Source organism: Tursiops truncatus, chromosome 1 (assembly GCF_011762595.2).
Source record: "Tursiops truncatus isolate mTurTru1 chromosome 1, mTurTru1.mat.Y, whole genome shotgun sequence".
NCBI classification, from domain to species: Eukaryota; Metazoa; Chordata; class Mammalia; order Artiodactyla; family Delphinidae; genus Tursiops; species Tursiops truncatus.
The window spans coordinates 84,669,358-84,686,863 of NC_047034.1; the positions used below are offsets into that span (position 1 = coordinate 84,669,358).

The 17,506-nt window shown below is 38.6% G+C and overlaps 1 protein-coding gene across 6 annotated transcripts in view; it reads right to left on the reverse strand.

The window, feature by feature from the left end:
• LRIG2 (leucine rich repeats and immunoglobulin like domains 2) overlaps positions 1–17,506 on the reverse strand; it is a 66,392-nt gene that overhangs the window by 12,760 nt on the left and 36,126 nt on the right. For 5 of the 6 annotated variants that reach the window (XM_004325918.4, XM_033861709.2, XM_073809462.1 and 2 more), the window contains 8 exons: positions 15,563–15,643; positions 14,775–14,846; positions 14,568–14,636; positions 9,463–9,626; positions 7,059–7,379; positions 5,685–5,966; positions 2,494–2,943; positions 1,713–1,862 (listed from right to left, as the gene is read on the reverse strand). In XM_004325918.4, the coding sequence (XP_004325966.2) occupies positions 1,713–1,862; positions 2,494–2,943; positions 5,685–5,966; positions 7,059–7,379; positions 9,463–9,626; positions 14,568–14,636; positions 14,775–14,846; positions 15,563–15,643 (1,589 nt within the window). The remainder of the gene's footprint in view (positions 1–1,712; positions 1,863–2,493; positions 2,944–5,684; positions 5,967–7,058; positions 7,380–9,462; positions 9,627–14,567; positions 14,637–14,774; positions 14,847–15,562; positions 15,644–17,506) is intronic. The other variant, XM_033861707.2, reaches the window with a different exon arrangement.

Consider the following 17,506-nt stretch of genomic DNA (forward strand, 5'->3'; position numbering starts at 1 on the left):
ATCAAATTACCAATGGCATTTTTTACAGAACTAGAACAAAAAATCGTAAAATTTGTATGGAGACACAAAAGACCCCGAATAGACAAAGCAGTCTTGAAGGAAAAAAGCAGAGCTGGAGGAATCAGACTCCCTGACTTCAGACTATACTACAAAGCTACAGTAATCAAGACAATATGGTACTGGCACAAAAACAGAAATATAGATCAATGGAACAAGATAGAAAGCCCAGAGATAAACCCACGCACCGATGGTCAGCTAATCTATGACAATGGAGGCAAGGATATATAATGGAGAAAAGACAGTCTCTTCAATAAGTGGTGCTGGGAAAACTGGACAGCTACATGTAAAAGAATGAAATTAGAACACTCCCTAACACCATACACAAAAATAAACTCAAAATGGATTAGAGACCTAAATGTAAGACCAGACACTATAAAACTCTTAGAGGAAAATATAGGAAGGACACTCTTTGACATAAATCACAGCAAGATCTTTTTTGATCCACCTCCTAGAGTAATGGAAATAAAAACAAAAATAAACAAATGGGACCTAATGAAACTTCAAAGCTGTTGCACAGCAAAGGAAACCATAAACAAGACGAAAAGACAACCTTCAGAATGGGAGAAAATATTTGCAAACGAATCAATGGACAAAGGATTAATCTCCAAAATACATAAACAGCTCATGCAGCTCAATATTAAAAAAACAACCCTATCCAAAAATAGGCAGAAGATTTAAATTGACATTTCTCCAAAGAAGACATACAGATGGCCAAGAAGCACATGAAAAGCTGCTCAACATCACTAATTATTAGAGAAATGCAAATCAAAACTGCAATGAGGTATCATCTCACACCAGTTAGAATGGGCATTATCAGAAAATCTACAAACAACAAATGGTGGAGAGGGTGTGGAGAGAAGGGAACCCTCTTGCACTGTTGGTGGGAATGTAAATTGATACAACCACTATGGAGAACAGTATGGAGGTCCTTAAAAAACTAAAAATAGAATTACCATATGATCCAGCAATCCCACTACTGGGCATATACCCAGAGAAAACCATAATTCAAAAAGATACATGCACCCCTATGTTCACTGCAGCACTATTTACAATAGTCAGGTCATGGAAGCAACCTAAATGCCCATCGACAGATGAATGGATAAAGAAGATATGGTACATATATACAATGGAATATTACTCGGCCATAAAAAGGAACGAAATTGGGTCATTTGTTGAGATGTGGATGGATCCAGAGACTGTCATATAGAGTGAAGTAAGTCAGAAATAGAAAAACAAATATCGTATATTAACGCATATATGTGGAACCTAGAAAAATGGTACAGATGAACTGGTTTTCAGGGCAGAAATTGAGACAGATGTAGAGAACAAACGTATGGACACCAAGGGGGGAAAGCGGTGGGGGATGGTGGTGGTGGTGTGATGAATTGGGAGATTGGGATTGACATGTATACACTGATGTGTATAAAACTGATGACTAATAAGAACCTGCTGCATAAAAATATAAATAAAATTCAAAAACTCAAAAAAAAAAACTTTAGTCAATTTTCATCCTATTTTGCATGGGGCAAATGTTTTCATTGAGTAGCTTACTTTAAAATATTGCTTCAGATTACTGTGGAAAACTATACACTTAAAAAAAAACTAAACAGGGTAGGCTGAAATTGTAAGCACAGATAATAAAAAGTCATTACCATCAGCGCCTTTGTGTAAATATCCATTGGCAGGAGGCATAAGTTGCTGATGACTACCTGCCTCAGAGTTGCTGTAGCCTTCCTGTGGCTCAGACAGTGTTCCTTGGGAAGACAAGTAGCTGGGAATGTCTGCAGGCAGATTGAGCTCGTCTGTAAAAGAGACATCTGTAACTCTCAAATAAAGTTAGGCAATTTAAGCCAAAACTCAGAACACTATCTTGCAAATGTATTCTACTTTGGTACTAATGGCCAGGAAAATGTTATGTACCTAGGGACTCAACAACTCCTAGAATTTTCTCTGAAAATTATTTCTCACTAGAATTCTCCCCCAAGCTTCATTTTAAAAGTATTACCAAAAGAAAAAAAACCTGAAGTCTGAAATCTTATCCACAGACACACTTTAGCAATCTATCTGGCTGTACCTCTTCTCTTACAGGATTTCAGGGTGGGGACAGGTGTGAAAGACTGATCTCTGTCATAACGACTCCACTCTTCCCCAAAGGAAAATTACAATGGAAATGAGCCTTAGGTATTAAAGAAAGAAGGTGCACATGCAACTGTTTAAAAGAACAAAGTTTTGGGGGACTGTCTACAAATTCTTAAGCTTATTCACTAGAGCGGTTCCATTATATCAAGAAAGTAGGACATTTTAACAGAAAAACTCTTCCTTCTATCACAAATAAATTATCAAAGCTCCTTAGTTTTTTATATTTAACAACAAATCCTACACTACATTCCTGACTCAGGTATAAGCCACAAGGGTCAACCAGGTACCACTCACCTGTGTTCGTGATACTATAGTCTTCATTTTTCCTTCTCATGTGGTAAATAACAATGACCCAGATCAAAGAGGTACCCACAACACAGCAGACCACAACAATGATGACAACGCCAACTGTGGTCCACCCATCGTCTTCATGCCCAATGCTACTTTGGGAAGAGTCACAATTGGGGGTGGAAATCACATTTAGGTAAATGTGACCACGTTCTGTCCCAAGGGTGTTGGACATAATGCAGGTATATTTCCCAGCATCTTCTAGCCCAGCATCTACAATGATGAGAAGCTGGTTGGCTGCAGCGAAGAAGTGCCGTTCTGTCACCAGCAGTGGTCCATCATCTTTGGTCCAGTTGAGGCGAGGGGCAGGACTCCCTCCAGCTATGCACTGTAATACTGCAGTTTCACCTCGGGTTACTGTCTTGTCCTCCAGAGGTCTAATAAATGAGGGTGTCTCTAACAGAAAGATGCATTAAAAAATATTAGGCAGTTTTATTCCTAATTGAATTAGACTAATTAGGTTACGATGAAATAAGCACTTTCATATGCTCATGGGAGGATTAGAAGTTAATGTTTCAGAAAAGCAAAAGCCTCAAAAAATCTAAATCTCATCTCAGGAATTACACCTTGAGCAAGCTATCCTAAGCAAAGAATTCAAAGATCTATATACAAAAATGCTTATTACAAAATTAGTTGTAATTTTTAAAGGTAAAGGGGAAAATCTAAAAATCTAGCAGAAAAATGAGTAAGTAAATTATACCACAGCCACATGATATTCATGAAGACTTAATGACAAGGTAACCCTGTGATACAATATTAAGTGGAAAGGGCTTCCCTGGTGGCGCAGCGGTTGAGAATCTGCCTGCCAATGCAGGGGACACGGGTTCGAGCCCGGGTCTGGGAGGATCCCACATGCCGTGGAGCAACTAGGCCTGTGAGCCACAACTACTGAGCCTGCGCATCTGGAGCCTGTGCTCCGCAACGAGAGAGGCCACGACAGTGAGAGGCCCGCGCACCGCGATGAAGAGTGGCCCCCACTTGCCACAGCTAGAGAAAGCCCTCGCACAGAAACGAAGACCCAACACAGCAAATATAAATTAATTAATAAACTCCTACCCCCAACATCTTCTTTTAAAAAAAAAAGAAAAAAATATTAAGTGGAAAAAAGTAGGTATACATAACCACATAAGGATGGGTGTTTTATTTTTCTTTTTTAGATTTTTTTTTTTTTGGATGTGGACCATTTTTAAAGTCTTTATTGAGTTTGTTACAATATTGCTTCTGTTTTATGTTTTGGTTTTTTGGCCGTGAGGCATGTGGGATCTTAGCTCCCCAACCAGGGATCAAACCTGCACCCCCTGCATTGGAAGGTGAAGCTTTTGTTTTGTTTATAAGTAGTTCTTTCATTGATCTTTTAAATTCTTTAAATTTATTTATTTATTTTTGGCTGCACTGGGTCTTCATTGCTGCATGCGGGCTTTCTCTAGTTGCAGTGAGCAGGGGCTACTCTTTGTTGTGGTGCGTGGGCTTCTCATTGCGGTGGCTTCTTGCTGCAGAGCACGGGCTCTAGGTGCACGGGCTTCAGTAGCTGTGGCTCACGGGCTCTAGAGTGCAAGCTCAATAGTTGTGGCACGTGGGCTTAGTTGCTCTACAGCATGTGGGATCTTCCCAGACCAGGGCTCGAACTCATGTTCTCTGCATTGGCAAGTGGATTCTTAACCACTGCGCCACCAGGGAAGTCCCAGAAGGCCAAGTCTTAACCACTGGTCTGCCAGGGAAGTCCCAAGATGAGTTTTGTGGGATTTTTTAAAGATTTATTATTTATTTATTTATTTAATTTATTTTTGGCTGTGTCGGGTCTTAGTTGTGGCATGCGGGATCTTCACTGAGGCATGCGGGATCTTTCCTTGCAGCACACGCGTGGGCTTCTCTCTAGTTGTGGCATGTGGGTTTTCTCTTCTCTACTTGTGGTGCACAGGCTCCAGGGCGTGCGGGCTCTATAGTTGTGGCACGTGGGTTCCAGAGCATGGGCTCTGTAGTTTGCGGCAGGCAGGCTCTCTAGTTGAGGCGTGAGCTCAGTAGTTGTGGTGCGCGGGCTTAGTTGCCCTGAGGGACGTGGGCTCTTAGTTCCCTGACCAGGGATTGAACCCACATCCCCTGCATTGTAAGGCGGACTCTTCAGCACTGAACCACCAGGGAAGTCCCAAGATGAGTGTTTTAAAACTCCAGAATATGTCAAAATCTTTAACAGTGTCTGAGTGACCTTCCCTCTTTTTTTCTAATTTTCTACATATCTTAAATTTTTTAAACAATAAACTTATTTTTCTGATTACACAAGTAATTACACAAACCAACACATTTTTAAAAACCCTAACATCTAGAGGAAAAGAGAATTTACCTTGAATTTGAGTCCCATGAAGAAAAGTGTTTTCCAAATGTATGGACGCCAAAGGGGGAAGAGGGTGGGGGGTGGGATGAATTGGGAGACTGGGATTGACATATATACACTAATATGTATAAAACAGATAACTAATGAGAACCTGCTGTATAGCACAGGGAACTCTACTTCACTTTGCTGTACAGCAGAAACTAACACAACACTGTAAAACAACTATATCCCAATTTAAAAAGAAAAGAAAAGTGTTCTCATAAGAAAACAAACTGGCTTATCAGGGGAAATCTATGAGGAAAAGACATTTTACCAGAGGATAGGATTAACAGGAGCACACTGGAAGGAAAACAGGAAATCTAACTAGAAGACAGATCATTTTTTTCATCTTATAATTTTTTTTAAAAAAATGAACTGGGGGGAAAGTTACATTGTCTCAAGTTCTCTGTGAAGCAGGTATGTGAGGCAGTATAAAAGTGCAAACTCACTATTGAATAGTAGAAAAAACATATACATGAAGTAGAAAACTTACAGAGGGAAACATAACAGGACAAAGGGATTTGAATATTCAATTCATGGGATAAAAATCTCTAATTCTGCCCTCAGAATTTCCCCAGATTTCAGTTTACTGATCCACTAATATCCTAGGCTGACATAATCCTGCATAAATTGGCAGAGCAAGGAAACAAAGACATAAGAATCCCAACTAAAATCTCAAACATAGATTCTTTTTGCCATTAAGACCAAGAGTCAATCCATAATAAAAAGACTCCCACAAAAGCAGGGACCCACGGAGCAATAAACATACCTAACACGATTAATGAAGCATTTGCTGAGAGGCCGCCTGCTATGTTCTGTGCCATGCAGCTATAGATCCCCATGTCTTCTATTTTCACATTTGCAATGAAGAAGACATCATCCTCAGGCATGACATGCATGCGTCTCTCTCGAGCCGCAGGGAAGTCAGTACCACCATCTTTCTGCCAGGAAATCTGAGGTGCAGGGTGCCCCTCTGCAGCACATTCTAATCTGGCCATGGCACCAGTGCGAATAGTTAGATCCATTGGAGTTTTCAGAAAAGATGGCATCTCTGTTCCAAAAAAGATCACCAAGAGAAAGTGGGTGGGTGGGGGGAATATATATATATATATATATATATATATATATATATATATATATATAGACACACACACACACACACACACACACACACACACATACATACACTCATACATACATACAAGGGAGACTCTATTAGGCAAAATACCAACTGTTGTAATGCTCCATTTCTTTGAGAAGACATGCTCCCTGCATTGACAATAAATACTACTTCAGAGGCCATCTTTTCTCCCAGAACCTCAGGGCATGGAGTACAGTGATGACTAACTCTTCTAGAATGTGTGGCAAATCTACCTGATCTCCTTGATAGGGACAGAAAAAGCAGAAGCCACAAACCTTTTTGAACATATATTTTAGAACCTAATATTTACTATGACTCCCTTACTTAAGAGACTAAATGGTGCTTCCCAAACAAACATCTACAAAGCTGTCAAGGAAACTGCATGATAAAAAAAATTTATGCCTTCAAACATCTCATAAAACAACCCAGGATCAAGACATATGTACATCTTTTGGTTGCACAAAGCCTGAAGTGTTGTAGTTATTCAGCCTAACAGGTGATAGATCAATCAAGCTGTTCTGTTTTTTTCTTTCACAGCCACAATGAAAAAGAGCATTATTTTCAAAAATGGTTTTGTGTGACTACATTTAGACAATGATAATGATCACTGGACCCAGAAATGTTCTCAATACTCCCAGTTATTGGACGGCCTGTGAACAATGTCAGGAATAAATTTCATAGTTTTTAGAACAGAATTATGGTTCTGGAAAGAAAATGGAGAATTAAAAACATTTTTTTTTTCAAAAGCATAAATAAAAGTGAAAGTAGCCCATCTCCTAGAGCCACAGAATTCACCTTTACCCCTCAGTCAAAGACTGATCAGGGACAGTAAGTGGGTAAATTAGCAATCCAGTCTGTATACTGTCATAACCCTAAAGACAAAAACAGTAAGGAATCCCCCTGCAATGTCAGGTTTATCCTAATTTTCTTGGTCAAAGATTCAAAAATCAAACATGAAAAATCCTTCTAACCACAAAACTATCAGGGAGCATAATTTCTTACCATTCACAGTCAGTTTGGCTTTATGAGAATAGTTAGAACCAAAGTGATTAGTAATAATACACTGATATTTTCCTTCATCTGTGAAATTTACATTGAAAAGATGTAAGACACTAGTGTATTCCAGAGCTTCTCCAGCTTGTTGCTGATAACGAACAAAATTCTCAATATCAGCATCATACAAGATTTCACTGTCTTTGCGCCACAAAGTAGACATGGGTGAATCACTGCTGCTCACTGCAGTGCATGTCAGAGTCACGTTCATGCTTCTTAGAGCAACTGTGGTTTCAGGATGGGTTCTTATCTGCGGCTTGAGAAAATCATCTAAGGAGAAAAAAATGGGGCAGGAGCCAAGTCAGTTATTTATTTTTGCTTCTATAGATTCAATTCTAAAACAAATAATGTAAAATTGCATGTTATGTTTACAAAATGCCATGTTAAGGTTGAAAGGGACTATAGAGCTAGAATCCAATTCCCTTGTTTTAAGATGAGGAAAATGATGCCCAGAAGGGTCAAATGACTTGCTCTAAGATATGTAAGTCCACAGCTAAGCCTGGACTGGAACCCAGGTTTTCAGACTTCAGGGCTTAGCACTCTTTCTACCAACCCTTACTGTCACTTATGCTTTGAATGTACTTCTTAAGTATTACCAGTTACTGAGAAAAGGAGAAACCTAAATTAGAATTTTAAAACAAGCTCTAATTCTATTACCCCTTGTGTGTACGTGTATGTGTGTGTTTGTGTGTATATATAACATATATAAAAATAGGTATTCCAGGCTTCCCTGGTGGCGCAGTGGTTGGGAGTCCGCCTGCCGATGCAGGGGACACGGGTTCATGCCCCGGTCCAGGAAGATCCCACATGCCGCGGAGCGGCTGGGCCCGTGAGCCATGGCTGCTGAGCCTGCGCCTCCAGAACCTGTGCTCCTCAACGGGAGAGGCCACAACAGTGAGAGGCCCGCGTACCGCAAAAAAAAAATAGGTATTCCTATTAATAAAACATACTATTTGAAAGTACTTTGTGCATAACTTTCACCTAAAATAGTGAATAATTCCAAACATGTCAAATGTCCAAATGATGACTGGCTTAGGACTGGCTAATAAACTATAGATCCATAAATAATAATATATTATTGGACTGATTCAGAGAAGCAGGTATATGAATTCTTAACCAATGTCTTCACTGGGTAACATTTCACTGTGCCATAAAAGTGATAACTAAAAAAAGAAGATAAATTGTATGGTGTAAGCTTATGTTTAAAACTAAAGTCAGAAGGGCATTCATGGCAATGTAAGCAGAATTTAATCATTACTAGATTCTTTGTTTTCTTCCTTAAAGTTTGTAAAAACAACTTAAGTATTTTATGTGCCTGAACTTCCAAATGTCCTAAGCATCTTTAAGTAGACTGTGGAAATACATCTGGCAATATACAGGTATCTAAATGATCAGAGTTACTAGTGATATGCAACACAGATACACTAATCTAAAAGTTCCACTGTGTAAAGCTAAGAATTAGTCACTAAAGTAAATGTAAATGTAAAAGAAAAATTTACAAATTGAGAAAAAACAATATAGATGTATACTTGAAATTATAATTAAGTGCTAGAATCAAGACAACTTGTCTATGACAACTTGTCTCTGTCCCCCTTCCCCTCCAAAAAACTCCCAAACCCTGCTGCTTCTGTCTTAGGAAAATGCATCAAAAACAGAAACCAGGCTTCCCTGGTGGCGCAGTGGTTGAGAGTCCACCTGCCGATGCAGGGGACACGAGTTCGTGCCTCGGTCCGGGAAGATCCCACATGCCGCGGAGCGGCTAGGCCTGTGAGCCATGGCTGCTGAGCCTGCGCGTCCGGAGCCTGTGCTCCACAACAAGAGAGGCCACAACAGTGAAGGGCCCGCGTACCACAAAAAAAAAAAAAAAAAAAAAAAAGAAACCAAATGAAACTGGTACATTCATACATTGCTGGTGACAACATAAACTAGTGCTATCTGTTTGAAAACACCTGGTAGCACTTTTCAAGATCTACTAAATATAAAATCATGCTTTTGAATGAATTCATGAACAAAAACTCACACTTTTTGATTCAGGAATCTTACTACTAGATATTTATTCTAAGGTTAATAATCTCCCTAAAAGGTAAAGGCCTACATTCATAAAGAAGCTATAATACAGACAGTATTTTAAATGATCATTTAAGAACACACTGAGGAAAAAAACTGCTTATGATATATTAAGTTGAAGAACACAAAATTTAAGCTACAATTACAATATAAAAATGTTAGAGAAGAATCTAAAGAAATGGAAATAGATATTCTAGTAGGAAAGCATTCTATTTAAATCTTTTTTAATTCCGTTGTTAAGATAGTAAGTGCATAATATACAAAATATTAAAACAAAAATACAAACCACAGACAAAATGTTTCAGATCCACATTCAGGATGCTTTGCCCTGCTAGCCATTCAGGGTGTGCACAGCTTACATTCACAGAATGTTGAAAGTTATTATCAACCAGCCACTGAAGCAACCACTTCAAATGGCAGTCACAGAGCAAACTGCTTGTGTTCAGAATTCTGCAGAAACAAAAGGAAAAGAAGTGCCCTTTACTTTTCATTCCAAGTTTCTCCAGCATTAAAAGCTTACTACACAGGACGTCCCTGGTGGTGCAGTGGTTAAGAATCTGCCAGCCAATGCAGGGGACACGGTTCGAGCCCTGGTCCGGGAAGATCCCACATGCCACAGAGCAACTAAGCCCATGTGCCACAACGACTGAAGCCCACGCACCTAGAGGCTGTGCTCCACAACAAGAGAAGCCACTGCAATGAGAAGCCAGCGCACCACAACGAAGAGTAGGCCCCGCTCCCTGCAACTAGAGAAAGCCCACGCGCAGCAACAAAGACTCAACACAGCCAAAAATAAATAAATTAAGAGGAAAAAAAAAGCTTACTACACACCTAAGCATCTTTCTTGCCAAAAAAATGTTTAACCTGGATCTAACCATGAAAAAACAAATTTAGACTGTCAGCCTTGTTTCCTCAAATACGACAGTGTCATGAAAGACACTAATAAAAGGGGTAGGGGGAATAAGGGTAAGGGATTTATTTTAGATTAAAGGAGACTAAAGAGTCATTACAACCAAATGTAAAGCGTGATCCTTCATTAAGAAAATATATATACACAAAGAACATTTTTGGACATTAGGGAAATCTCAGTATGGACTGCATATTAGATAATATTATTTTATCAATGTTAATTTCATTGGGTGTGATAATAGTGCTGTGGTTATATAAGAAAATAACCCTGCACAGGAAATACATGCTGAGATATTTTAGGAGTGAAGTGTCATGATGTCTGTAGCTTACTTTCGACTGGTTAAGCAAAATAATAAGTGTATGTATATACGTATATGAGTGTGTGTGGAAAGAGGGAGAGAGACAGGAGAGAAAGGGAAGGAATGAAGGAGGGAGGGAGAGCAACAGGTAACAAATTTAGCAAAGAGTTAACAATTGATGAATCCAGGTAAATGGCATATGGATGTTCATTGTACTGTCCTTTAAACTTTTGACGTTTAAAATTTTTCCCAGAGAAATTTGGGGAAGAGCTTACTATATATATTGGGACATAGAGACATCTTTGTTGTGGAGAGGGTATAATTATTTTCAAATTATTTCATCAAGACTAAAAACATTTCAGCCCTGTGGCAATGTGTACTGCAACCTAAACTAAGAACCACTGAAAAATGGTTTGTGGTTATAATAGGCCTATAAAATATACGTGAAAAATCAGTGTTTTATTTTAATGACCCTTAAATGTCTCATCCACTTGGAAGTAGGGAAAGCAAGTGATTTTGACAACATTATAACCTGCTTTGCGTGCATCACCAAAATCCTCAAGTAATTTTAAAGTTTGGTATAAAAATACCTAAGATCTGATTCCAAAGAAGTTTCAAACAGTCTTTAAGGGTACCCCAAAAGCCATACTTTATCAAGGGCAATTTTAATTAAGCAGGCCAAAAGTTACCTTTTGCATTTCAGAATTCTTATGTTATATGCATTCATTCACTGAGAAATATTTGAGTCTACTATATGCCAGGCACTGTTCTAGGCTGTCGCACTACAGCTCTCACAAAGCTTATGTATTTAGAGCTAAACAATAAACAAACAAATGCAAAGTATAGTGTCAGAAAGTTAAGTCCTGTCAAGAAAAACAAAGCTGGGCAGAGACATAGAGACAGCAGCTACCAGTTTAGATAAAGCAGTCAGGGAAAGATTCTTTGAAGAGATGGCATTTGGGCAAAGACCTGAAAGAATCGAGAGAGCAAATCACATGAAGATCTGAGGTAAGAGTGTCACAGACAGAGGAAACTATGCACAAAGACCTTGAGGCAGATACTTAGTGTGCTTAGTGTGAAAAGCAAGGAGGCCACTGAAGCCAGAGCACAGAAAGTGAGGGGACAGTGACGGGAATGAGGTCAGAGAGATGGGCAAGAAGGACCAGGCCATGCAAGTGCTTTATAAACTAAGGAAAGAACCTGAGTTGTTTTTTTCCTATGTGTGCTGGGAAGACACCGGAAGGTTAAGAACAGAGGAATGATATGGTCTAACTTATGCTTTCTTAGATATAATATAAGTTACCTCGTGAGACATGGACTTACATCCTAATTCCACTACTTACCTTAGGCAAGATACTGAATGCCTCCAAAATCTCAGTTTCTATTCCTGGAAAGTGGGATTAAGAACACCTACCTCAAAAATTTTTTTAAATAAAGCATTTAGCATAGTGTCTGGCCACAGATACCACAAGATTCACATTAGTTCCCTTCACTTCTGTTTCTTTTGCATCTTTCCACCCTTCACATGCTAATGAACTCTGCTGTACCTAATGGAGTATATCCTGCATTCTCTCCGCAAGTATATGGATAGATATATACCAAATATCAACAGTGGTTGTCTTTTGAGTACTGGGGATTTGGGGTCTTTCTCTCCCTCTTGGTTTAACTATCTAATTTTCTACCATGATTACATAACTTTAATGCAGACAATTTTTAATTCATATTTGACTCTCCCACCTCCCCCCAATATTTATGCAAAGCACTGTGAAGGATACCAAAAAGTATTAAGAGATACTTTAATAAATGTTGATGTGAAATTCTGTATTATAAATACGACTTAAATTTAAAGTAACCAAAAGCAACTAAAACTTCCCAGTAAATAAGCTGCATTAGAGTTCCTGCATTAGCAGCTTGTTCAAACCGACTCAAAAAATCACCAAGTGACTCTCTGAAGAATGAAACTATGATATTTGCTTTCACCTATAAAAATTATATTTTAAACTGATTTCTCTTAACAAAAGTTAAAACTTTCTTGCTGGCCCTCAGATTATCACAACCAAAAAAAGGTAATACTGATATGCAGTAAGTTGTGCCTTTTCAAGTTAAAGTAAGCCTTAGGAGAAATAACTCAAAATATCTCAAGAGACCAAAAAATAAATAAATAAATAAGCAAGCCACTTTAAAAATCTGGCAGACGACTTCCCTGGTGGCGCAGTGGTTAAGAATCCACCTGCCAATGCAGGGGACATAGGTTCGAGCCCTGGTCCGGGAAGATTCCACATGCCAAGGAGCAACTAAGCCTATGCGCCATGACTACTGAGCCTGCACTCTAGAGCCCGCGAGCCACAACTACTGAGCCCACGTGCCACAACTACTGAAGCCCGCGTGCCTAGAGCCCATGCTCCACAACAAGAGAAGCCACCGCAATGAGAAGCCCGCGCGCCACAACAAAGAGTAGCCCCCGCTCAACGCAACTAGAGAAAACGGGTGTGCAGCAATGAAGACCCAATGCAGCCAAAAATAAGTAAATAAATTTATTTTTTAAAAAATCTGGCAGAAAATAACAAAAGATGATCTCCATAACATTTTAACTTTTGTTATTATCTTAGTTATTCACCTTTTACTATATGCCAGGCTCTGTGTGGAGTATCTTCTCAAAACCCTCAAAAGCTTTCTAATGCACTTAGAGGGAAAAAAGTCCTAACTCCTCATGGCCTATTAGGCCCTACATGATCAGGCCTGTTTATGTCTCTGACCTCATCTCCTACCATTCTTTCCCTTGCTCTTGTCTTCCAGCCACATCAGTGTCTCTCCAGTTCTTCAAGCACAAAAAGCAAGCTCCTTCCTCAGGGCCTTTTCACTTGCTCTTCCCTGTGCCTGGAATGCCCTTCGCCCAGTATAAGATGGTTTGCCATTTCATCTCACTAAGGGCCTGGCTCAAAGGCTGTTATCTTCAGAAAAGCCTTCCCTCACTACTTCAAGATAGCAATCCCTGTACGCTGTACACCTTTGACCCAGCTTTTTCTTCAGAACATTTATTATCTGGTTTACTATTTATCTTCCTAACAGAATTTTGTAATATGCTATGAAGATAGAGACTTTGTCTTGTTCACTACTGTGTTTTTAGCATTTAGAACACTACCTTACATAGCAGATGACAATAAACATTTCTTCCATAAACAAATTATCTCATTTTATCTTCACATAAGCCTGAGGGTGGTGCTCTTCCCATACTGAGAAGGGAAACTGAGTCCTAGGCTAAACACACAGTTGTAAAGAATGGGGCAAGAATCTAAACCGAGGCAATTTGAACTCACATACTTCCAGTGCAACTCAAACTATATGTGGAGAAGGACCAGTTTTTTAAATTCCCAATCTGTTATAGATCAGTACTTTTATAAAATTCAACAGAAGTGTCACAGTAAGGTCAAATTGTTCTATAAGTTTCTAAAAAGCTTGCTCTGAATTTCTGTCCTTCTCTCGTCATGAATCAGCTCTGGTCCACAGACCTCCCTTTGAATAGCCTTCAGGCAAGGCAAGGTAAGTTGATATAGCCCGTTGATTCTTACCAGTGGCTCAATATCCGAATCACCAGAGTTTGAAATTAAGAGCAACGCCCAACTAACCAACCCACCCCTGGGAAATCCCCCCTGGGAAATAAGAACAGTTTTTTTAAATCATGAATGAAAAAACGTTAAAATGATATGTATTTTTCTATCATAACTATTCAACAGTTTTGGAACATTTTAGTAGTTTGAACAGATTAGAGACATCCTCTGTGACCATTATACTGAAAGTGCTAGATCACCTCCAAAACTTACATAATACCTTAATTGTAACTCATCCCAAGAGAACACATGTCTCCAACAGTCCAGAAGGGAAGAGGGGAATAAAAAAGGAACAGTAGGGTAAACATAAAGCATAAGCAGCGTTGCTAAGGTCTCTTTAACTATATGCATCAGCAACACAGGAAAAAAACAGAAGGTCTTGGAGCCACACACTCTGGACTTTTCAATGTTATTTTTAAATTACATCCAGTCACTAAAATAACTGAATGTTAACACTTTCTTTTTTCCTGCCTGAATTGTGCGCTTTGGGAAACATCTGGGTCACATTCATCACACTTTAAGCACAAGCGTGGATAATGATCTAATTAGTGACAAAAAAGACTTAAGTTACGTACAGTTCTTTCAAGCGAGTCTGGGAAAAAGCATTTTCTTGGATAGACATTATAGCATTGTTGTTCAAATCTCTGAAATGAAGAGAAATGAAACATTACCAGTCACCATTTCTACAATTAAGTTATATAAACACTTTAAATGGTCATGAAAACCTCTGCTAAGAGCAAAGATTATTTATATACTGAGCAAAATGGCTGAAAAATACTTACAGATGCTCAAGGGATTCAAGACCAATGAATGCTTTCTTTGTAATTGACTTAATCTGATTTCCTTGTAAGATTCTGAAATACAAACAGACCTTTCTAATAAAGCTCTCCACTAAACAAAATTAAATTCATTAAAATAAACATTTACCTATAACGAGTGAAAATAAGCCTAACATGCATTCTTAAGAAAGTTGTGAACCTTCATTATTAACCAGTGTGAAGCACAGAATAAATGTGTCTATTAAGATGTCAGCGCTCAGTGAGGTATCTATAAACAACCATCCTGACCACAGATACACCTGTAGTTTTCATATAATAAACTGGATTACATTCCCAGTTTCTCCCTTCTCAGCAAAAGATCATCCAGTCAAAGAAACTCAGGCAAGTGTGAAGTCTGGGAGACATTCTTATGGGAGAAGACCTAAAATCTTGCTTGAGAGAATCCTCTCTTGCTAAATTACCCATAAATCTCACATGATTAAACAGATCATGGTTCAATTCTGGTTGCAGTGCATTTCTTTTACTTAAATCAAAATTTTAGTTCCATAAATAACTTCTCTTTAAGTGACACTAAGAATGTTCTTTCAGAAAGTGCCCCACCACAAAAAAACAGAATGAAAAACAAACCGAAAAACAAAAACCTTAATAAACAATGAAGCTTCTTCCTTTAGTGGGTGAACCAGAAGGCTCAGACTTTCTAGCCACAGCAAATAGACACAATCCAATCACATTTACAATTGGTTCTTTAAAATATACCTTCATAGACATACATAAATATCATAAATACATACAATTTAGTGAGACTTGTGAGTCCAGCAAAGGCTTCACCAGCATCTTCTATGGCCCATGAAATTTCATTGTTTCTTAAGTTTCTACGAAAATGTCAGGGATAGACAGGTTATGTTAGTCAACATGACCATTACACCATCAGGCATCATCCTGACATAGCAATGCTAATTTTAATTTTGATCCTTACAGTAAAGGTTAGGTTATTTATGATAAACACTCAACTCTTCTTTTTAAAGAATACCTGAGATAAGCATGTAAGAACTAATTCTCGTAAGCTAAGAATTAAGCCGACCTTGATAAATAAATTAAGCAACCTGCTAAGAGTATTAATCTTCCTAGCTAATAGCCCGTAATTGTGTTAGCATATTAAAAATTATAGTCAGGGCCCTAAAAAGAGGAGGATTTCAAGATGCAGGGGGTATGGCTTACAAATCTTATTTCAGACTAATGGGATTTTGGGGTGATCCAAGCCTTCCCCTGAGCCCTTAAATCTAAAATGGCTGACAAAAAGTAATGTCAATACAGAGCTCAACAGCTCTTCAGAGCTTCACAGCTCAACAGCAATTAAACATGCCCCCCGGAAAGTAAGAATGATATACCCATGTGCTAGAGTGATCACTCTGTTTTCTTTAAAAGGAAAAGTATGGATCTTTTAAAATCCACTGTTCCATTCTCAGACGAAATGCAATTGCACCACACCATGTCATCATGGAAGAAATACCAGTTAAAGATATTTAATCACTTTTGCTTCCTTAAGTCATCTCATAATAAAGCACAAAGTTTTTTGCTTTATAAGACATATGTAGGGCTTCCCTGGTGGCGCAGTGGTTGAGAGTCCGCCTGTCGATGCAGGGGACATGGGTTCGTGCCCCGGTCTGGGAAGATCCCACATGCTGCGGAGCGGCTAGGCCCGTGAGCCATAGCCGCTGAGTCTGCGCGTCCGGAGCCTGTGCTCCGCAACGGGAGAGGCCACAACAGTGAGGGGCCCACGTACCGCAAAAAAAAAAAAAAAAAAAAAAGACGTGTAAAGTTATGTGAATAACAGTAAGGAGATAGGAGATCACTCTTCCCATTTAGCTATGTCTTTACCTGAAGTGAAAGCTAAGAAAGATTTTATTTTACTAAGAATAACTAAATAACTAAATAACTAAAATAACTAAAGAATAAACACTGAAACAACTGATGGCTCAACTCTACAGGACTTTTCCCTCTCCTCTACAGAACAGCATAAATAGAACTCACTCACCAAAGGGAGTAAGAAGTATATCTACTCTGGCAAGAGCATTGATCTAAAGCCGGAATATCTCAGATCTGTTCCTAATTCTGCCTTAACTATTTTTGTAGCATTAGATAATCATTTACGTCTGCAATTACTTTCCTAAACTTTAATGCTAAAAGTAATAATCAGTGGTGTACTAAAAGAACCTGTCTGCCATCCCGTGCACTGCCAAAAGACTACAGCTGCATCTAATATAAATTCCTGAGTTTGCACTGATCTAATTTAACCTCTGATAAGGTAGAAAAGAGAAAAATTTTTTAAAAAAAGGAAATCACTTTTACTTTTTCAAGGCCAAATCTAAAGGAGGACTACTTCATTAAGTTAAAAACAAAAGAAAAAACATCAAACACACACAGGTGCACACATAGACACCTTCACAAAATTATCATGCTTTCTTTGTCACTTATGGTTAGGTCCCAAAGTTGGAACCTGCCTCTTTTCTGAGACCATTTATCAACTAAACCTGATGACCAAAAAGTTCCCTATTCAGGAACCTTAAGAATCTACAAATTCTACTAATTACTCTTTTTCTCTTATTCTGCTCTATGTTTGAGATTACTATATTTCATTAAAATACCTCTTCATTCAATTATATTCCATGATCAGGGTAAAACATTCAACTTACAGAACAACAGAAGTTTAGAGTTGAAACTGCCTTTTGCAACCA